At 37.3% G+C, this 23,427-nt stretch overlaps 2 protein-coding genes across 2 annotated transcripts; both read right to left on the bottom strand.

Moving 5' to 3' along the window:
* Nucleotides 1-1,130: 1,130 nt before the first annotated feature.
* Nucleotides 1,131-13,875, bottom strand: get3 (guided entry of tail-anchored proteins factor 3, ATPase). Its single transcript, XM_051704766.1, has 7 exons — nt 13,625-13,875; nt 12,343-12,490; nt 11,934-12,082; nt 7,976-8,126; nt 7,410-7,517; nt 7,059-7,256; nt 1,131-2,728 (listed from the first exon to the last, which is right to left on the bottom strand). Exons 1-7 carry the CDS (start codon nt 13,765-13,767, stop codon nt 2,603-2,605), a joined length of 1,023 nt encoding a protein of 340 aa, XP_051560726.1. The 5' UTR covers nt 13,768-13,875; the 3' UTR covers nt 1,131-2,602.
* Nucleotides 13,876-14,166: 291 nt separating this feature from the next.
* On the bottom strand, nt 14,167-21,329 carry rnf11a (ring finger protein 11a). Its single transcript, XM_051704784.1, has 3 exons — nt 20,908-21,329; nt 20,334-20,503; nt 14,167-17,446 (listed from the first exon to the last, which is right to left on the bottom strand). The coding sequence occupies exons 1-3, from the start codon at nt 21,004-21,006 to the stop codon at nt 17,275-17,277; spliced, it is 441 nt and encodes a 146-aa protein (XP_051560744.1). The 5' UTR covers nt 21,007-21,329; the 3' UTR covers nt 14,167-17,274.
* Nucleotides 21,330-23,427: the final 2,098 nt, after the last annotated feature.

Here is a 23,427-nt window from a genome sequence, read left to right as displayed (position 1 = left end):
TTGCTAGTTCTTCTGGCTGAGTCTATGACACCGTTTACACCTGGTTTTAAGATGCATGTCAGGTGATCCAATCAGAAGTGGACACAATAATAAAAACAGGCATAAACCGGGTCCAAAACATTTTGTGATCGGATCACTGTACCACAGTCCTTATAACACAGAAAAGTCAAAAGTCAACCACTGCTTTGAGGTCAGGTTTTTTTTTTTTTTTTTTTTTTTTTTAAGTCAGTGAAATCACTAATTCACCATTTAAAATGGCACCAAATGAGATTCTGTTCATATATCCACTAGCGTTGAGTTGCAATTTCAATCGGTTTATTAAAAAAATAAAAATACAAGTAAATTAGTGTGGGGATTGAATCCGGGACAGTTTGCACTGGGGGTGGTATTTATGTGTTTCTCACCCCCTGGGGACACCCAAGAGCTCTGAGATCATTCGAACACTGTTCCTGGGGTCAAGCCAAATTTAATTTCTGCCCGATTAGATTTTCCACCATCCTGGATTTTAACAAAGACTCTTTGAACAAACTGTCCCAAACTCATAGTTCTTCTGTCCTTTGAACCTATTCGTGGTGCATATTAGTGTTCTACTACTGCAGTGTTTGTTTGGTCCTGTAATTGCTGACAACGGGACAGTCGAACCACTCAGTAAAGTCTTCTCTAACACATCCCAAAGACTTTGAATGGGGTTAAGGTCAGGACTCTGTGGTGGCCAATTCATGTGTGAAAATGATTCTTCATGCTCTAGGAACCACTCTTTCACAATTTGAGCCCGATGAATCTTGGCATTGTTGTCCTGGAATATGCCCGTGCTGTCAGTGAAGACAAAATCCACTGATGGTATAACCTGATCATTCAAGTTATTCAGCTGACTTCATTTTATTGCTGCATAACGTTGCTGAGCCTAGATTTGACCAGTTGAAGCAACCCCAGATCATAATCATTATTTAAATTCAAACTGGACTTTTTTTTTTTGGCCAGGTAGTGTATTTTAAGCCTTAAATTGCGTTTAGAAAGTAATGTAAAATGGGTAAGAAATTTAGCCTTGGTTCAAACATCAAAATGCATGTTATTATTAACATAAATAATTGAATACAAACAACAGTGGCATTGCTGCAGTAGATGGAGGATAGTGTTATTTAAGTATTTATTTAATACAGTTTTTGCTTTGAAACATACAAAAAGAAGCCCAATTTACAAAAGCAGTAACAGAGAGAAAGAAGAAGCTTTAGGAAAACTGACTGATAAAAGATCCAAATCCCTTGGACTGACAATTTGTGCGGCTTACAAAGCAGGAAAACACACATGATAAATGTCATAACTAGTGTGTTATACTACTGAGAGACAGCTTTGCTGGCTGAAAGGTTGCAATGGGTCTGAAAGCGACTTTAAACTGACATCTGATCTCCTTGTAGTGCTAATGTAAGTGCGCTCCAACATTTTGATGCATGTGGAAATTACAGTAAAAAATGAATAGGAGAGGAAAAAAGAGAAACAAGTGAGCGGTATAACGAGAGATCTGAACGCATCTTCATATATATTGTGTCTTAGAACCAGAAAAAAAAAAAATCTTTCAAATTATAGTAATGTAATATAATAGAAGAACTAAACGGACATGACCTTAATTATTATAAGTCTATATAAATACATCACTTTACCAAACTGCAAAAATTTAATTAGATACATTTAATCACAATGTTTGTACTGAGTAATTACAGTCTGCCTCACTGCAAATAAAAGTGGATTAAATGTGACCAGTCTGAAGGAATAATTTACCCAAAAAAGTATTCTGTCATTATTAACTCTCATGTCATGTTATAAGCATATATGTGTGGAACAACATTAGGGTTAATAATAGTAAAAGCTAAATGGGTGAACTATTCCTTAAACAACATCTCCTAAAGATAACAAACTCATCGTTTCAGTGTGCCATCTCCAAGGTTTGGACCCGCTCTCAACCACCGACAGCAATACTGACCAGAAGCAAAATAAAGACTATCAATATTAACCAGAATCCAAAACAAAAAAGCTTGACCGTGTCACTGATCCAGAGTCAGATGTACTAGGTCAAGCTGAAGTAGTGACAGACGTTTACACTGATCCTAGACCTGTTTAACCAATGGTCAAGACTGGCTAAATCGGAGTCCAGGTGTACATTTCTGTGCTGCTGTATATATATTCTAAATATTCTTTCTGGTATACACATCAAGAATGAGTGATTTTCTTATGCTTTAAAATATTTACCATCACCACTAAGCAACGTAAACCATCAAGATTATTTTTATGTTTCTAAACAGGCCGCTTCAAAGGCAGACATTAATTACAGACCACTGGAGAAACAAGGAGGTATCAGTTATTACTTGACCAGGAAAACAGAGAGAGAGAGGGGGGCCGTTGAAAGTGTGTATTAAGATGTGGACTCAGGAACCAAATCATTCATTAGGTTTTCTCTGTTTGAGGATGATGGTGATGATGCAGAACCCCAGAGGGATTATGAAGCAGAGAACAGCAGGGGAGAAGAGATGTGATGGTGTGTGTGTGTGTGTGTGTGTGTGTGTGTGTGTGCATGCGTTGGTTTAATCAGTGGAAATCATTTAAGTCACTACTTCGGGGGGATGTAGGGTTCCAGCAGCTGCTTGGAGAAGGTGTTGACTTTGTCCGCTCCTCGAACCTCATGAGGCAGCAGAGGCAACTTTACAATATGAAAATCTTCATATAAATCCTCCATCTGAGAGAGAAACAAAAAAGAATCAGCAAAGAGATGGGAAAAGAAGGAAAAGGAAAAAAAAAGGAAAAAGAAAAGTAGAGGAAAAGGAAAAAGGAAAAATGTAAAAGAAAAAGGGCAATTTGGAAAGGAAAATAAAATTAAAAGAGAAAATGAAGAAGGGAAAAAATGAAAAGGAAATATGGGCAAGGAAACAGGCAAAATGGGGAATGGGAAGGAAAAGAAGAAAATTAAAAGGGGAAAGAGAAAAGGGTAAAAGGAAAATTTGAAAAGAAAAAAGTGAAAAGGAAAAACAAATGATAAAAAGGTAAATGGGCAATGAAATGGGCAAAGAAAATCGTAAGGGAAAAGGAAAAAAGGAAAATGTAAAGGGAAAATGGGAAAGACAAAAGGGCAAAAACATTTAAAAGAAAAAGCGAAAAGAGAAATGGGCAAAGGGAAACAGGAAAATGTAAAAGAAAAATGCCAAATGGAAAGGGAAAAAAGAAACGTACAACCACTGGCAAAAATTATAGAATCACCACACTTAGAGGATGTTCCCCCAGCTTTTTTTACTTCGTAGCAAATAAACAAATCACAGATATGACAAAACAATTTTTGTTTAATAGCTGAACATTCTGGCTTCATGAAACATCCCTCAAACAAATTCAATTACATTATTTTAATTAATGGCATATTTTGTTCCAGATCAACTAGAGGAAAAAATTATGGAATCACTCAATGTTTAGGAAAAAATTAAAATCACAATTAGTACTTTGTTGCTCCTCCTCTGGATTTTTTATGATGACCTGAATTCTTTGAAGCATGGACTTCACTAATGAAAAACAATATTCTCCAAGCTGGTTCCAACTTTCTCAAATAGCGGTTGACACATCAGCTTTGCAGGATGGAGCCTTGTCATGGACCAATTATTTCAATTTCCACCATAAATGTTCAGTCGGATTGAGATCCGGACTGTTTGCTGGCCATGCTATTGGGTTGATATGCCTTTCCTGAAGGAAAGCTTTAACACTCTTTGTTCTGTGGAAACAGATGCATTATCATCCAGGTTTGGCATCACCAAACCTATTTTCTATCGATGGAATGAGAAGTGTCCAAAATTTAAATGTACACCTGTGCATTGACTGTTGAGGTAATGATTGCCATATCCCCATGTCCTTTACCTGACATACAACCCCATATCATAAAGAGAGGAGGGAAATGTGATTGTTTTCTTCAGGCAGTCATCTTTATATGTTTCATTAGAATGACACCAGACAAAAGTTCCAGCATCATCACCTTGGCCAATACAGATTTGTGACTGATCACTGAATATCACTTTCATGCAATCATCCACACTCTTTAGCCCACTGTAGCCTTGTTTTCTTCTGTTTAGGTGTTAGTGCTGGTTTTCATTTGGCTTTTCTATACTGTGTGCAAATCCCATTTTGTTCAGCCGATTACTTACTGTCCTGTCACAAACATTGACTCCTGTTTTCTATCCTGACACTTTGACGTCTTCCTTGGTTGACCTGTATGTTTTCCTTTTATAACCTTCCCATTTCGTTTATACTTGCACCAAATTTTAGACAGCTGACTGGGGACTACCAACTTCTTTTGCTCCGTGTTGGATTTCCCTCTTGAAGGAGATTTATAATCCTTTCCATTGTTTCAATTGACAACTCTCTTGTTGGGGCCATGTTTCCTTTCAATAAGCCAAATCCAACAGCTCGTTAAGGTCTGTAAGCACTCTCTTTTAACTGCAGACTAATTTGCAGTTTTAGACTTTGCCAGTATTTGTTTTAGAAATGCAAATTACAAGGTGATTCCATAATTTTTCTCTACTTGATCTGGAAAAAAAATACAGGTGCATCTCAATAAATTAGAATGTCGTGGAAAAGTTCATTTATTTCAGTAATTCAACTCAAATTGTGAAACTCGTGTATTAAATAAATTCAATGCACACAGACTGAAGTAGTTTAAGTCTTTGGTTCTTTTAATTGTGATGATTTTGGCTCACATTTAACAAAAACCCACCAATTCACTATCTCAAAAAATTAGAATACATCATAAGACCAATAAAAAAAACATTTTTAGTGAATGGTTGGCCTTCTGGAAAGTATGTTCATTTACTGTATATGTACTCAATACTTGGTAGGGGCTCCTTTTGCTTTAATTACTGCCTCAATTCGGCGTGGCATGGAGGTGATCAGTTTGTGGCACTGCTGAGGTGGTATGGAAGCCCAGGTTTCTTTGACAGTGGCCTTCAGCTCATCTGCATTTTTTGGTCTCTTGTTTCTCATTTTCCTCTTGACAATACCCCATAGATTCTCTATGGGGTTCAGGTCTGGCGAGTTTGCTGGCCAGTCAAGCACACCAACACCATGGTCATTTAACCAACTTTTGGTGCTTTTGGCAGTGTGGGCAGGTGCCAAATCCTGCTGGAAAATGAAATCAGCATCTTTAAAAAGCTGGTCAGCAGAAGGAAGCATGAAGTGCTCCAAAATGTCTTGGTAATGGGTGCAGTGACTTTGGTTTTCAAAAAACACAATGGACCAACACCAGCAGATGACATTGCACCCCAAATCATCACAGACTGTGGAAACTTAACACTGAACTTCAAGCAACTTGGGCTATGAGCTTCTCCACCCTTCCTCCAGACTCTAGGACCTTGGTTTCCAAATGAAATATGAAACTTGCTCTCATCTGAAAAGAGGACTTTGGACCACTGGGCAACAGTCCAGTTCTTCTTCTCCTTAGCCCAGATAAGACGCCTCTGACATTGTCCGTGGTTCAGGAGTGGCTTAACAAGAGGAATATGACAACTGTAGCCAAATTCCTTGACATGTCTGTGTGTGGTGGCTCTTGATGCCTTGACCCCAGCCTCAGTCCATTCCTTGTGAAGTTCACCCAAATTCTTGAATCGATTTTGCTTGACAATCCTCATAAGGCTGCGGTTCTCTCGGTTGGTTGTGCATCTTTTTCTTCCACACTTTTTCCTTTCACTCAACTTTCTGTTAACATGCTTGGATACAGCACTCTGTGAACAGCCAGCTTCTTTGGCAATGAATGTTTGTGGCTTACCCTCCTTGTGAAGAGTGTCAATGATTGTCTTCTGGACAACTGTCAGATCAGCAGTCTTCCCCATGATTGTGTAGCCTAGTGAACCAAACTGAGAGACCATTTTGAAGGCTCAGGAAATCTTTGCAGGTGTTTTGAGTTGATTAGCTGATTGGCATGTCACCATATTCTAATTTTTTGAGATAGTGAATTGGTGGGTTTTTGTTAAATGTGAGCCAAAATCATCACAATTAAAAGAACCAAAGACTTAAACTACTTCAGTCTGTGTGCACTGAATTTATTTAATACACGAGTTTCACAATTTGAGTTGAATTACTGAAATAAATGAACTTTTCCACGACATTCTAATTTATTGAGATGCACCTGTAAATGTCATAATTAAAATAATGTAATTTAATTAATTTGAGGGATGTTTCACGAAGCCAGAATGTTCAGCTATTAAGCAAAAATTGTTTTGTGTCATATCTGTGATTTGTTTATTTGCTACGAAGTAAAAAAGCTGGGTGAACATCCTCTAAGTGTGGTGATTCCATAATTTTTGCCAGCGGTTGTAAAGGGAAAAGGAAATTAAGATAAGTGAAGAGGAAAAGAGAAAAGAAAAAAGGGAAATGGGCAATGAAATTCACAAGGGAAGATGGAACAGAAATGGAAAAAGGGAAAATTGAAAATAAAACGGAAAAGGAAAATGGGCAATGAAAATTACATGGGAAAAGGGAAAAGGAAATTTTAAAGGGAATAGGAACAGGGGATGAAAATTAAAAAAAGAAAGGTAAGGGAACAGGGAAAAGGAAACAGGAAAAAGCCAAATGAAAATTGAAAAGAAAATTAAAAGGGAAAAGGAAAAGTTAAATATGAAAATGATAAGGGAAATGGAAAATGTACAGCGAAAAGGAAAAGGGAACGAAAATTAACAGGGAAAAAGGGACAAGTGAAAGAAAATCAAAGGAGAAAAGGAAAAGGGAATCAGAAAAAAGAATGAAAAGGGAAAATTGAAAATGGGAAAAAGAAAAAGGGGAAGAAAAGGAACAAAGATTCAATAAATAAAATTATCCGAAGATACAGTAAAACTCGACTGAATTAGACAATCATTAAATAAGCTAAAATCTCACTATAAAGATACAGAGCCAAACAACTGTGCCACAATAACGAATCTCTGCTGACAGACAATTTCTATTCTACTAAGACTAAAAGCTTGCAGTGTCACGGCTTCCTGTGTCGTACAGATGACATGCAATATCGTTTGTCAAAACTCTCAAACATGCTAAACACACACCTGGTCAAGGTACTTGGACTGAATCTTGTGTCTGGCCTCACACATCTTGCAGGGCCGCTCGATGTCGGGAAAAACAAGCTGGTTGACAATAATGTTATGCGTGTCGATGCGACACTTGGCCAGCTCCTGAATTAAACGTTCCGTCTCGTACAGAGAGAGGAACTCAGCGATGCACACGCAGATGAACGTCGTCTGCTCCTGTAAGACATCACAGGTCCCGCAGGTTAGGTTTCAGTTGCCCTGAATCGAGCACACATTGAGACTTTGTGGGGAGTCAAGAACATGATTTACAGTGCAGTTCATTTTTCTGATCAGGTACTAACAGGGACTACACTGGGGTGTGACACTTACCGGGTCTTTAAATTGCTCGCTGACTGAGCGGATGACGGGGAGCGTCTCCTCCAGTTTAGATGCCAGCTGATCTGCATTCATGTCTCCCAGGCCCAACATGTTACACATCTGCAATGGGTCAACAGAACAACAGTTAAACATTATATATTAAATGCCATTCAACAACAGCAGAATGAATGCGAGTCCTGCCCACAAAAAAACCCTTCGCCGGTGTCTTACTCCTAGTTTTGACAGGAATATATTTTCATCTATTATAATATAATATTTTTGTAATTCAATTCAGACATTATGCCATTGTTTTGTACCATCTACTTCAGTCTTGTGTTCTGAACTGTTGTTTTGAAAACTTTACATGGTGAGGACATTATTCCATCCGCTGGCCTTCGACGTTCCTGTTCCCTGGTTCTAGACCAATAGGTTTAATGGGCGTACAACCTTTTCTTTTCTCTCTCTAAGACTGATATACTTTTCCCAGAAAGAAAGTTCTCTTGACTGAAGGGATACTTGTCATTTCCATATGTAAACTGTATTGTAAAATGCAATTTCCCAGATCGCAGTGCTGGTACCTGTGAGATGAAGGGGCTGATTTGGTTCTTGATCTGCATGAGACGGCCCAGTCCTCTCTCCACGATGGTGGGGAAGTTAAGCAGACGAAGAGTGTGTCCAGTGGGGGCCGTGTCAAACACTACCACTGAAAAATTCATCCCTTTCACTAACCTACAGAAGAGCATACAGAGACTGGTGAGAATTAGAGAATACATTTGAGTCACAAATGGATTTAAAACATACAAAAATATTTATAAAAGAAAAGTGGCCAATCTTTTGAATGTGGTTCACAGAGCCAAATTCAGATGGTGATACATCATCTGGTGGTGGAACACTGACACTGCATGAAAAGGCCAAACTAACTGAACCCAATCACTCTGCAAGGTGTTGAAAACTGATGATTTTAACTACTAGAGGTAGACTGATATATCGGCTTTTCCGATTAATCGGTGCCGATAGTTGCTTTTGGAACTATTGGCTATCAGCAAAAATCTATGCCAATAGTTGCCTTTTTAATTGTTTTATTCCTTCATGTTTGGCAATGGGGTTTTCAGTTAAAACTGCAGCCTCTAGGGATGAAATAAAACTGACACCTCGTGGGGATCTGCTTTTTTAAATCTTTCATCACAGACAATATTCATCCATATTTTCTCCCCTTTTCTCCCAAATTTGGAATGCCCAGTTCCCAATGCGCTCCAAGTCCTCGTGGTGGCGTAGTGACTCGCCTCAATCCGGGTGGCGGAGGACGAATCTCAGTTGCGTCTGAGACTGTCAATCCGTGCATCTTATCACGTGGCTTGTTGAGCGCGTTACCGCGGAGACGTAGCGTGTGTGAAGGCTTCACAGTATTCTCTGCGGCATCCACACACAACTCACCACGCACCCCACCGAGAGCGAGAACCACATTATAGCGACCACGAGGAGGTTACCCCATGTGACTCTACCCTCCCTAGCAACCAGGCCAATTTGGTTGCTTAGGAGACCTGGCTGGAGTCACTTAGCACGCCCTGGATTCGAACGCGTGACTCCAGGGGTGATAGTCAGTGTCAATACTCGCTGAGCTACCCAGGCCCCATTCATCCATATTTTTATCTTCACTTCAATGCATATTTTTTTCTATTTTGATTAGATAATCAAGTGTTCTAAATTAAAGCTAGGGCATGCAAAGAATGGAAACATCCCCTGTCAGCTCACAAATTGTGTCTCAAACTCTTCATCTGATAAATATATAGGCTTTAAAAGCTTAATTTGGTAAATAGAGCATTGTAACACAGCCAAGTCTCCGTCATTCCAAAATAAGAGTCCCATGTGTGTTTTGGGCTTGTTTACAGTTAAAAGTCCCACATTCTGCACCAAATCTTCATTTTTTTGTGGTTATTATTGGGATTTTTGTTGAACAATAAACTGCATCAGGGATTTTCTTCATTTTGGACTCTTGTAGTCTCTATGTCTGTGCATGTCGTAGTAAGTAAAGACCTTAAAAGTTTTTTTTTTACATTCTATAATCGATTTAAAAATGATAGGCCGATTAATTGGTTATCAGCCTTTCCCACCACCTTACCTCGGTATCTGCAAAATCCACTATCGTTGGTATTTAAACCACAAAAAATTGCAACAGTACACTCCTGGGCAAATAAAATGGGCCAAGCCCAAAATGGCAAAATATTAAGATTTTAATGGTGTCCACAACAAATCACTGGTCAGGAAATTAGCAAGACTTAAACTAAGGCACTCCTGGTGCACTTCTGTGCCATCATTTGCTCATTGAATTTCGCTATAATGAACTGTTTGGGAAAAAGCTGGAAACAGGGAAATTCACTTATATATAGTCTTCTTGTATGCAAATGTAAAATCATGATAATGATTGAAATGTTTGATATAAAATTCAAGCTAACATGTCTGGGTGTACAACATTTTCCAAAAATATCTTTTGATGTTTTTTCTTCTTCTTAAAAGATTAGTCATATCTGATGCAGCCCATCAAAGGTCTGATAACAAGCTCATAAATGGTACCAGGAGTGATAGAGCAGAGAGAGATCTACAATATGTAGTGTTGTGAGTCCCAAGGTAAAGGAGTGAGAAAATCTGCTCCAAAAAAACTAAATATCATGCAGGGGTTGCAGTCAGAAACTGCATAGCTGGTCTGCGTCAGGCCAGCTGTAGCTATTCTGAAGTTTACAAGATCCTAAAGGCAGAGAAAATCCATATTTAGCTATTAAGAAAATAGGTAAATGCTTTGAAACAACAGGTGATGTTGCCAGAAAGGATCTGGAAGGCACAATGCCTCTTCAAGCAGGGATGTCCACCTGCTGAAATTAACAGTTCTCAAAGACAAGAAAAAAGCCTACAAAAACTGTCAGCAGAATTCAAGACCCCAGAAAACAAGACTCTTGAGAAGAACAATAATCAGAAGGTTATCTAATGCAGGTTTTAAAAAAGCCATTGCGGTCTCAGAAAAACAAAGAAAGAATGAAAATGGAAAGTTTAATTCCGAGTGGTTTAGCAGAGTTGTGTGGAGCGATGAATCATGATTTGAGTTGCATGGTAATGCTCCAGAGAGGCGTCTTTGAAGATCTGGTGAGAAATACAATAGTGAATTCATCTCTACTGCAGTGAAGCATGAATGAAGAGGTGTCAATGGTGTAAAGAGCCTTTTCAGCTGCTGGTGAGCTGCTTCACTGTGAAAAGTCAATTAATGCTTTGCAGTAAAGGAGAATAGTGTGGAAATACTTGCTTCCCACTATTGAAAAGTTGTTTTGTAAAGAGGAACGATCAGATGTTATTTTGGTCCCGCTCACACCACAAAGACAACCAAGAGGTGGCTTGAGAACAAGTCCATCAGGATCATGTTTTGACCTGGTCAGAGTCCAGATTTGAACCCTATAGAGAATACTTGGTCTCATCAACTGTTTGAAGCCATCAACATTGACTCTTCCTTCTGTAAAAAGCTGTCCACAAGCCAAAACTATCCCATACTCAGTTACTTTATCAATTTGTTCAATTCTTGCTAATTTCCCGACCAATGATTTGTGGTTAAGACCATTAAAAGCTTAATGTTTTGCCATTTTGGGCTTGGCCCATTTTGTTTTTTTTGTAGGTGTAGGTCCCATTCAATTCTCCATTGAGAAATTAATTTTTAGTAATTTAATGTGCAAACCATTCAAGACAGACCCACTATAAGATCAGAGGTTGTTAATAGTACATGCGTCTGTATAAGCCACATGTCTCTATGGTCACATTTAAACCTAACCATAAACGTAAATCACCCAACCATAGATTTATACACACTGAAATCATTTAAACACCTACATGTATAATGTTTTTGTATTATGGCTATACTTTTGAAACTAATATGTATTTTAGTTTTAGCATTTAAGAACTGGCCCCATTCACTTCCATTGTAAGTGCCTTAAAGGTGCCCTCAGTAATGTTTTAAAAAAAATGTCGAAGTGGCTTACGTTGGATTACATTAACATCTAGTGACCTGGAAGCTGCATCATTCAAACACAGTAGTTTTCAGTTACCGATGCCATTGTAGAAATTCACTATGCACAGTAAACCAGGATTAATTTAATCCATGAGTGAAAGTGTCCAATAACAGGGCAGTTACTGAGATTAAGTGAGTATCAGCTGGTCATGTGATCCAAACATGGCTGCCCCATGTAGAAAAAAAAAGAGCTTTTATAAGGTTACTGATATGACTGAACTCTTCATCTCACGAGTGCTCATGACTTTATACATGTTTCAAAATTTCTATTAATATCTTTAGAAGTAAATCTTTTAAATGAGGAAAAAAAATACTGAGTGCACCTTTAATGTAACTGTGACTTTTTCTTCTTTTTTTTTTTTTAAAGTCGAAGCCATTTTTTCTGGTAATAAACATTATCCCACAAATGCTGTCGATTGAGCTTGAATTGACTGAGCTATATTGTACCCGGAACAATCCTGTGTGATTCAAAACATGTGATACTGTCTGACCTCATGACCTCGGCGTAGCTCATGGCCTCGTCGATGCCAGGAAAAGCGCTCATGGCTTCCTGCATCATCTTCTTCCCCATACTGAGCATGTTGTCCTCTTCAAAGAACTCATCCGGCAGCTCTGCCACACCCAGACTGGGGTCAATCTCCTACAGACAGAAACAGCCATCAAGAAAGCAACCTAATCAGATTATCTGAATGTAGTTACACAGGTATATTAAATAATGGCTCAAAGAATTAAGAGCAATTAACTGTATAAAGAATCAAGAATATATTCTTTATGCTTTCTAAATATATTAATCATAAACTAATAAAGATCTATTAGGATAAATCCATAAAGAGATTCAATTATATATCAGGCAACGTAATTGTTTTTTTACCACACATCAGTTTCTAATGGTTACCGTACCATTGCGAAGAGGTTGTCGTAGCCCTTGACTTTGGTGGGCACCTTGGAGAACTTCTGGTCGAAGGCATCAGAGATGTTATGTGCTGGATCTGTGGATATGATGAGAACGCTCTCTCTCACTGCCGCTAGCTGGACCGCCAGACTGCAGCTGCAACACAACAAGCCAGATGGTGCAAATCAGATTTTTAGATTTTTACAAGAAATCAAACACAGGCCGTACAGGACAGAGGTTATATTCCAGATCCAGATGGGAAACGCAAACAGTTTTTGTAAATTACATCCAGTTCAGATGCAAGAAAGAAATCAGACAATATTTAAGATTTTTATAAGAATGTCTAAGCTCTGTAGGTCCATACAATGCAAGTGAATGGTGGCCAGAACTTTGAAGCTCCAGAAAGCACATAAAGGCAGCATAAAAGTAATCTATAAAACACCAGTTGTTTAATCCATGTCTTCAGAAGCGATACGATAGGTGTGGACGAGAAACAGATCAATATTTAAGTCCTTTTTTCCTGTAAATTCTCCTCCATGCCCAGTAGGTATGCATGAAGAATGTGAATCACCTAAACAAAAGAAGAATGTGAAAACGAAGATTAATAGTAAAAAAAAAAAACAGGACTTAAATATTGATCTGTTTCTCACCCTATAATACTGCTTCAGAAGACATGGATTTAACCACTTGAGTCTTATAGATTACTTTTATGCTGCCTTTATGTGCTTTTTGGAGCTTCAACGTTCTGGTCACCATTCACTTGCATTGTATGGACCTACAGAGCTGAAATATTCTTCTAAAAATCTTCATTTGTGTTCTGCTGAAGAAATTAAGTCATACACATCTGGGATGGCATGAGGGTGAGAAAATTATAAGAGAATTTCCATTTTTGGGTGAACTATCCCTTTAAGGGGCTGATATAAGCCACATTCAACCTACTTTTGCATATTAATGATATTTAGTGTGAATAATGAATGAACGAATTAATACACATATTACTTATTCACAAACATGAAGAGTTTACAAACTAGCTACATGTAAATAATGCTATTAAATATTAAAATCTCTGTAAGAACTGCTTCGATGTCAGTTTGTTGCTAGATTAGATCAAGAGAGCTGGTGTGTGTGTGTTAAAAATTCTCATTGTAAGTGTTTCAGCTCGTTTAACCTGTATTTAAAGTGAGTATTACAGTAAGTATGTATGAATGACTAATGTTCAGTCAAGTAAATCTGAACTGCCAGCTAACAACATTCTCTCGTGTGGTAAAACACCAGTATTTATTCATTCACCTGCATGTGGTTTTGCCCACGCCACCTTTACCCCCAACAAAGATCCATTTCAGTGATTTCTGCTCGATGATATTCTTTAATGTAGGCTCTAACGGCTCTACATCGGGCGCATCTTCAAACTCGTCTTCCACTGAAGCTGCCATCTTGTGCTCGAGTCAGGTGGGATGGACCACCTCAACAGATGCACAAGCCGCCATTTTGACTCCACAATAGCAGAAACCTCGCACTTGTGTAGACGAGCATGAGATCCAATATGGACGCTGTTTGGTGCACAGTTTCCACCGGAAGTGTGCCGAAGACGTCAATGAGTCAGCCGGACTGTCCCAAGTTCTTCCACTGAGTTAGAATATTCCAGAAGTGAACGCTGAAAATGTAAATTCACCCAATGTTATCTCATTTTGAGCAGGGAAAGTTTGTCGTTGTAATATATATATATATATATATATATATATATATATATATATATATATATATATATATATATATATATATATATATATTTTTTTTTTTTTTTGTGTAAAATACACACATAAGAAAAGAACTGGAAGAATTTGGCAATCTTTATTGAGTTATTATCCTTTAAACACAGAATTTTAATAGTATGTCTGATTACCCAGGAATTATTTTTCACGGTTATTTATATTTATTTTCTTTTTTTGGCAAACGTACACTTATATGGCACCGACAAGCAAATTAATTTGAAATTGAATTATTTTTTAATTTGAAACAAAACATATTAACAAACGTTGTGATGATTGTACTTCACAAGAGTTTATAGAATTATTATTTATTTATTTATTATTATTTGTGCTAGAGCTACATTTCAATTCTAATCCAATAACAGATCATTGGGGGGAAACAAATAAATTAACTCATCAAAAATAATATATAACAATAAGAGTATGATTTCTGCATTTTCATATGCTGTTCCTCGCAATAAATCACATTAAGTTACAACTGCCCAGTACAGAGATACAGAGGGAAATGTATACTTGTGTTGAATGTACCACATTTGTGAAAGCACTTGGAGGCTAAACATGGGCTCTTAAAGGGATAGTTCACCCAAAAAATATAAAATCTCTTATCATTATCTCGCCCTCATAGCATCCCAGATGTGTATGACTTTCTTTCTTCTGCTTTACACAAATTAAGATTTTTATAAGTATATCTCAGCTCTGTAGGTCCATACAATGCAAGTGAACGGTGACTAAAACTTTGAAGCTCCAAAAAGCATATAAAGACAGCATAAGAGTAATCCATATGACGCCAGTGTTTAAATCCATGTCTTCAGAAGCGATATGATAAGTGTGGGTGAGAAACAGATCAATATTTAAATACTTTTTTTCTATAAATCTCCAGTTTCACATTCTTCTTTTGTTGTTGGCGATTTGCATTCTTCGTGCATATCGCCACCAACTGGAAAGGGAGTAGAATTATACGAAAAAAATTACTTAAATATTGATCTGTTTCTCACCTATCACATCACTTTTGAAGACATGGATTTAACCACTCATATATGATATAAGAGTCATATGGATTACTTTTATGCTGCCCTCATGTGCTTTTGGAGCTTCAAAGTTCTGGTCACCATTCACTTGCATTGTATGTACCTACAGAGCTGAGATATTCTTCTAAAAATCTTCATTTGTGTTTTGCAGAAGAAAGTCATACACATCTAGGATGGCATGAGGGTGAGTAAATTATAAGAATCTTAATTTTTGGGTGAACTATCCCTTTCACAAAGTTCAGGTAAAACTTTCCTTTTAGCATAGGTAGTTCAAACTGTGACATTTCACAAGTAAAATGTTTTCATCGAACATATATAGAAAAGACATTACAAGCAGTATCAAAACTGAAGCATTTACACACTTTAGGTAAATTTTTTCTTGCTTAGTTCAAACATGTTTACACTAATCAGTTAAGTAAACGAGAAAAACGAGGAATAGCTTTAAAGCTTCCACTGTTAATGTCGGCTTTCGGTTAGTCGACAGAATTTGAAAGGTGCACAAAGTTTAGTGATTGTATCATTATTATACTTTTCAAAAATAAAATTAAATCACCAAGAAAACAAAAAACTATAAACACAGCCCCCACAGATCAATCCAAATAGACCACAAGGTCAAGGCAAAGCAAAGATGGTACATACAGGATCCAACAAGTAACAGCAAAAACCAGCATTTGGGGGACACAAATGATCCAAAACCAGTATAAACTCAACTTTCACCCCAGAAACTGGAAAACAGCAGCTGACGAGGCAAAACCCAGAGTCTACCACTAAACCACCTCACCACCACCTCAAACATGACTAAACACAAAACGACACGCTACAATACACTTGCAATTTTTTGGAAGCTTTTTAGATGTGGACACATCCTTCTGTAGTGATCAGCGAAAGAAAATGGAGACTCTTAAAGGCAAAAATTAGTAAAACTATCAGAAGTAAAGAGGAAAAGACATCGCCATCGCAAGTTTTCTTGTAAATTAAGTATTTTCATTAGGTGTTTCTCATCTAATGGAAAGGGTTTTTTTTTTTTTTTCAGCATTTTAATACTGAGCCACCAAAGGCACATTCACAGCCAAAGAAACTCCACCCACCAAACTCAGTCCAGGACAAATTCATTGGCAGAAATTTTGTGACGGGTGAGTTTCACGTCCAAAGAGAGGGGTGCAAGTCCCTCTTGTTAGTTTTGCACATTTGGCGAACTTGGTTGGAACAAAATGGAAAAAAGCAAACACAATGAATTTGTTAAAAGGAATAGTTCACCCAAAAAAGATCCATTCAATGCAAGTGAATGGTGACCAAAACTTTGAAGCTCCAAAAAGCACAAAGGCAGCATAAAAGTAATCCATCAAGCGCCAGTGGTTAAATCTCTATCTTCAGAAGCAATATAAGTGTGGGTGAAAACTAGATAAATATATTAAGTCTATTTTTTTTACTATCAATCTCCACTTTCACTTTCACATTCTCCTCTTTTTGTTTTTGGCAATTTTCTTATTTTTCATGTATGTTGCCACCCACTAGGCAGGGAGGAGAATTTATAGTAAAAAAGTTCTTAAATTTTGATCTGTTTCTCATCCACATCTATCATATCAATTCTGAAGACATGGATTAAACCACTGGAGTCATATGGATTACATTTATGCTGACTTTGTGTGCTTTTTGGAGCTTCAAAGTTCTAGTTACCATTCACTTTTTTGTATGGCCCTACAGAGTTGAGATATTCTTTAAAAAAATCTTAATTTGTTTTCTGCAGAAGAAAGCATGTCATGCACATCTGGGATGGCATGAGGGTGACAAATAGAGAATTTCATTTTTGGGTGAACTATCCCTTTAATCCAAAATGCATCCTAATTAACCCCTTTGAATTGGCCATAGAAACGCTCTCTATCTTCATTAGAGATGTTTTGGTGGTTTTCTTCCACCATGTTAAACTTCATTGTCACATCAAGTACATGTATATGTGTTTGAAAAGCGCTTTGACATGCAAGTGAAAATGTTTTAACACCCTTCTGGGGCCTCTCGAGTTTAATACTGGTCTGTGAACACAGACACACACTCACACCACCTTCACTGTTTATTCTACTGTCCCAAGCGGCTCAGGGCTCTTGGCTGACGAGATTGGCATGTCCCTCAGTATTCGGAGGCACTTTCAGTTCGTCTCGTAGGAAGACAGCAGCGCGGCATCCACAGGCTCCATACAGGAAGGGCAAGTGAAGGAGCGCATGAGCCAGGCATCAATGCAGTCCACGTGATAGATGTGCATGCAGGGCAGGAACCGGATTGGGTCGCCGTACTCAAAGTCCATCATGCAAATAACACACCTGGAAAGAGACATCAAATGGAAATGAAACTCACCCAAAACCAAACTTTCTCTTTAATACATGTTCCTGGTTGTGTATTGTTCGCGTTAAAGGGATAGTTCACTCAAAAATGAAAATTCTCTCATCATTTACTCATCCTCATGCCATCCCAGATGTGTATGACTTTCATTCTTCTGCAGAACACAAATTAAGATTTTTAGAAGAATATTTCAGCTCTGTAGGTCCATACAATTCAAGTGAATGGTAACTGAAATTTTGAAGCTCCAACAAGCAAATGAAGTCAGCATAAAAATAATCCATACTTCTCCAGTGGTTTAATCCATGTCTTCAGAAGTGATCTAATTTGTTTTGGTTAAGAAAAGACCAAAATATAACTCCTTTTTCACTGTGCATTATGCCATTGCAGTCTGAAGGCACGATCATGATTTCAAACTCGATTACATTTCTTAGTGCTTGACGTATACACAGAGCACTAGATGGCGCTAGAAAAAGTAATCGAGTTTGAAATCAAGATCGCCAAGGAGATTGCTGATGTCACAATTTAACCCTCCTATGGTACTGAAAAATGGCACCTCCCTTTGGTATTCAGGGTTTCATTTTTGACCAGAAGGGTTAGATGTGTAACCTTTTTTTTTTGTTTTTTGATGATGATGATAATGATTAAAAAAAATAATAATTCTTTCCTGAGGTAAGAACAATAAAATTATGTATTTATTTTGGGATTTTATGATATTTTGATCTTATTTACATGTAAATTTCTAAATTCTACCATTAATTTGCATATACAAATAAGCACATTTATATTAAAAAAGAATAACTCAAACCTACACTTCTATAAGTTGAAACATGAAGAAAATATGAGAATGTGACATGAATTGGAGGCAGATTGCTGCCATCTGGTGTATAAAATATAAATAAAATGACTTGAAAACCATGTCATGCCAGAAACAGCCAGTGGATGACTGTAGCCCACTACTGTGTAGTCTGGTGGCTTTTTGTAACCTAATTTTATATCTTATCACAAGATATGCATTTGGATATATTTAGACATTATCAAACTTTTATTTGTCAATGTTTAGCATTTTAAATTTGATTTGAAGTTTCAGTTTTTGCAGTTAATGTAATTATGCTTACAGTCAAACCTGACCATGGTGTTACAAAGAGAAGCCACAGAATAAGCATTTTTCTACCAATAATTTATTTCAAACATAAAAATGTAATAGCTCAAAGTAAATACATAATAATATCAAGAAAATGAACAGCAAAATTCTGAAAATTAAATTAGAGTATAAACAGAAGAATCAGAGTAAACATTTGGAAATTTCAAACTTTCTATAGTATATTTATTTTGCAAACGTGTGTGTGTGTGTGTGTGTGTGTGTGTCAGATTGCTGTCATCAGCTGGAAAACAACAGATGACTTATAATGCCAAAAATGACCAAAAGATGCTGTAGAGCTCCACTTATTGATGCCTTGGTTCTGTGTGTGTGTGTGTGTGTGTGTGTATGTGTGTTTGTTCTGCATTATGAGTGTGTTGTCTCACCCCTTCATTTCTGAGGGTGTGTGTGTTTAGCATTGTGACTGATTTATTTATTTATTTTGACAAATGTAAAAAAAAAAAAAAAAAAAAAAATTTAAGGGTTAGGGTCTCACCAATTAATTTTTGAGTGTGTGTAAGTGTGTTTGTGTGTGAGTGGGTGTGTATGTTTTGCACTGAGGATGTTTTATAGTCTCACCTTGTAATTTTCGTATGTTTTTTCTGCATTGTTGCTGATTTATTGATTGTCTTTGACAGATAGAAAAAAAAAAAAAAAAACCTCAGCAAAGTTTTTTGGTCTTTCCCATTCATTTTCAATAGTTGGTCAATTTTGACCATGTATACCACGTGTTGTTTTTTTTTTTTTTTTTTTTTACAACCACTTAAGACTTATCAAAGTAAGCCCAATTTTTTGTTTTTTATATGTTTAGATGGCAAATGGAGGAAAAGTCACCAAGCCTTGTACTGCTCAGATAAAGGAAACCATTTTTATTAAACAAGGAAAATTTATTTCAGTCAAAAATGGCAAAATACCACAGGAGGGTTTAAGTGAAAAAGGAGTAATATTTTGGTATCTTCTGAAGATATGGATTTAACCACTGGAGTCATATGGATTACTTTTATGCTGCCTTTATGTGCTTTTTGGAGCTCCAATGTTCTGTTCACCATTCACTTGCATTGTATGAACCAACAGAGCTGAGATATTCTTCTAAAAATCTTCATTTGTGTTCAGCAAAAGAAAGTAAGTCACACATCTGTGATGGCATGAAAATGAGCAAATTATAAGAGAAATTTTAATTATGGGTGAACTATCACTTTATTTTCTTTATTATCTTTAATCAAAATGTAATGACATGCTCGTCCTCTGAAACAGCTTTCCTTTTTGGCTGATGTCGCAAATCCCTCTTAAAAGGAATATTCCACGTTCAATACAAGTTACGCTCAAACGACAGCATTTGTGGCTCAATGCTGATTACCACAAAAAATAATTTTGACTCGTCCCTCCTCCTCTTTAAAAAAAGCAAAAATTCAGGTAACAGGGAGGGCACTTACAATGGAAGTGAATGGGGCCAATTCTTGGAGGGTTTAAAGGCAGAAATATGAAACGAATAATTTTATAAAACCACTTACATTAGTCCTTCTGTTAAAACGTATGCACTTTTTGAGCTGTAAAGTTGTTTAAATGATCATTTTGTCATGCATTCCCTTTTTTTGTAAACCAACTTTGAATTGAACATTTCTGAATTCATTTCTGCACTTGAAGTGTAAGAAGTTACTCTATACAAACAACAGCTACACCCCTTCACATATATTTTAAGCAGTTCTGGCCACTCTCTGAACATTACTTACTCTTTGATCTTCTTGTCAGAAGGTTCTGAGCCCGGGTCGAAGATCCCACGGGGCAGGTGCTGGATGAGCCCGATCCGCTGAGCGATACGGACCTGCTCCTCCTCCGTCAACTGAGTTGCCAACCGCGTCTGACTAGGCGTGGGATGGTACACTGGCACCTGCACTCGCTCCTGGGGGCCATGAGAGAGTTTGATCACACATAATTAATGCACTGGACCACCAAGAATACAATAGAAGACGTTAGACAGAATAACAGTCTCTGTCACCATACACTTTCAGTGCATCTTCCATACAATGAAAGTGAATGGTGACTGAGGCTAACATTCTGCCTAACATCATCTCCTTTTTTATTCCAAAAAAATAAAGTCTTACAAGTTTGGGACAACATGAGGTGGAGTAAATGTTGACAGAATTTGCATTTTTGTATGAGTTATCGGTTTAAGATCAGACCAAGTACGGTTATGTCTCAGACCCTGTGGGGAAAATGTTGCAACTGCTATCAACAAGCATTGCTTAATAAATTAAGATCACATTCATACTGCACTAATACAACACAATAACATGACATCTGCACCTGGTAAGGTGGCGGCGGCTCTCCAGGCAGACTCGCCCCTTCGGACTCGTTCAGCAGGGACAGATCATCAGCGCCTTGAGAAGACAGACAGTTCCCCATTGAGCTCACAATTCAGGGCACAACAAACCCTCCAAATTCACGTCTATGCGGCCTTTAAAAGACTCGCCAGGCTTCTGCTCGAGCGCGCTTGAGTCTGTCTAGTGTGCAGAAAAACAAACGTCTCGCGAGCCAGCTCAAAAAGAATGTTTTCAAAAGGTTTAATCCTCGCCAATGTATCTATTCGGGCTGATTTAATGCTCGCAGGTGTGCATAGCATGCATGACATGTAATGTCGATTAATTATGGACTAGATATCCAGCACAGCAATATTTTTAGTTGAGACCTCATGACGAATTAATCTCTCCTTGTATGTTTACAAACTCTTGGACCGGAAGCGGTCGGATCAGTGGGTTGTGGGTAGTGTAGTTTCTTAGCATATCGTGCTGAACAAGCGTCAAGCTAAGACATTTTTCAGAATAAATGTGCTGGTCTCTCTCTCTCTCTCTCTCTCTCTCTCTATATATATATAGACAGACAGACAGACAGACAGACAGACAGACAGACAGACAGACCGATCGATCGACCGACCGACTGACAGACAGACAAACAGACAGACAGATAGATAGATAGATAGATAGATAGATAGATAGATAGATAGATAGATAGATAGATAGAAAGATAGATAGATAGATAGATAGATAGATAGAAAGATAGATAGATAGACAGACTGACAGACAGACAGATAGATAGATCGATCGACAGACAGACAGACAGACAGACTGACAGACAGACAGACAGATAGATAGACAGACAGACTGACAGACAGACAGACAGACAGATAGATAGATAGATAGATAGATAGATAGATAGAAAGACAGACAGACTGACAGACAGACAGACAGACTGACAGATAGATAGATAGATAGATAGATAGATAGATAGATAGATAGATAAATAGAAAGATAGATAGACAGACAGACTGACAGACAGACAGATAGATAGATCGATCGACAGACAGACAGACAGACAGACTGACAGACAGACAGACAGACAGATAGATAGACAGACAGACTGACAGACAGACAGACAGATAGATAGATAGATAGATAGATAGATAGAAAGACAGACAGACAGACAGACAGACTGACAGACAGACAGACAGACTGACAGATAGATAGATAGATAGACAGACAGACAGACAGACAGACAGACAGACAGATAGACAGACAGACAGACAGACAGACAGACTGACAGACAGACAGACAGACAGACAGATAGATAGATAGATAGATAGATAGATAGATAGATAGATAGACAGACAGACAGACAGACAGACTGACAGATAGATAGATAGATAGATAGATAGATAGATAGATAGATAGATAGATAGATAGGTAGGTGGTACACAGTATTCTCCCTTGAATAAAAAAGTAAGTTAGTCTTTCAAATCGCTGAAATAAAATAAAAAAAATATGGAAGGAAAAATGAGAAGATAAACTGATAATGGAAAATTGTTACTGAGAAAGGAAATTAAAGGAATATTCCATGTTCAATTCAAGTTAAACTCAATCAACAGCATTTGTTGGATAATCTTGATTACTACAAAAAAAATATTTCGATTTGTCACGACCCTTTCCACAAAAAAAAAACATCTGTGTTACATTGAGGCAGTTACAATGGAAATTAATGGGGCCAATTTTTGGAGGGTTTAAAAGCATATACTTTTATAAAAGCACTTGCATTTTTCTCTTTAAACTTGTGTATTATTTGAGCTGTAAATTTATGTTTTTAAGGATTATGGCACAACGCCGTCATGGCAACAAAATTGTAAAATTTGATATAACTACACAGAAAAGGATAGCAAGAGATTTTTCACATTAATAGCACGTTAACGCATATTATTTACATCTTGTGGCCATACTTTTAAAAACAGTGTGTATTTTAAGGTTCATGGATTGGCCCTATTCACTTCCATTGTAAGTGCCTTACTGTAACCCAGATTTTTGTTCTTCAAAAAAATTTTTTTTAATTCTCTCATCATTTACTCTCAATCATCCCATCCCAGATGTGTATGACTTTCTTTCTTCAGCAGAACACAAACAAAAACAAAAAAAAATTGAAAAATATCTCTGCTCTGTAGGTCCATACAATGCAAGTGAATGGTGATCAGACCTCTGTAGCTCCAAAAATCAAATAAAGTAATCCATACAAATCCATATCTTCAGAAGTGATATAATATGTGTGGGTGAGAAACAGAACAATATTTAAGTCCTTTTTTTTACCCTAAATCTCCATTTTAACTTTCACTTTCAGAGGTGAACATTAAACTAAACAGGCACCACATGTGACTTTCAGATGTAAAAGTGAAAGTAAAGATTTAGAGTTAAAAAAAAGGACTTATCTTTTGATCTGTTTCTTGGAGGTCTGATCACCATTCACTTGCATTGTATGCATTAAATGATGAGATAATTTTCTTTTTTT

The sequence above is a fragment of the Myxocyprinus asiaticus genome, chromosome 8 (assembly GCF_019703515.2).
Source record: "Myxocyprinus asiaticus isolate MX2 ecotype Aquarium Trade chromosome 8, UBuf_Myxa_2, whole genome shotgun sequence".
In the NCBI taxonomy this organism is placed as follows: domain Eukaryota; kingdom Metazoa; phylum Chordata; class Actinopteri; order Cypriniformes; family Catostomidae; genus Myxocyprinus; species Myxocyprinus asiaticus.
Note: the sequence above shows the minus strand (reverse complement) of the source record. Positions and strands in the feature narration are given on the sequence as shown.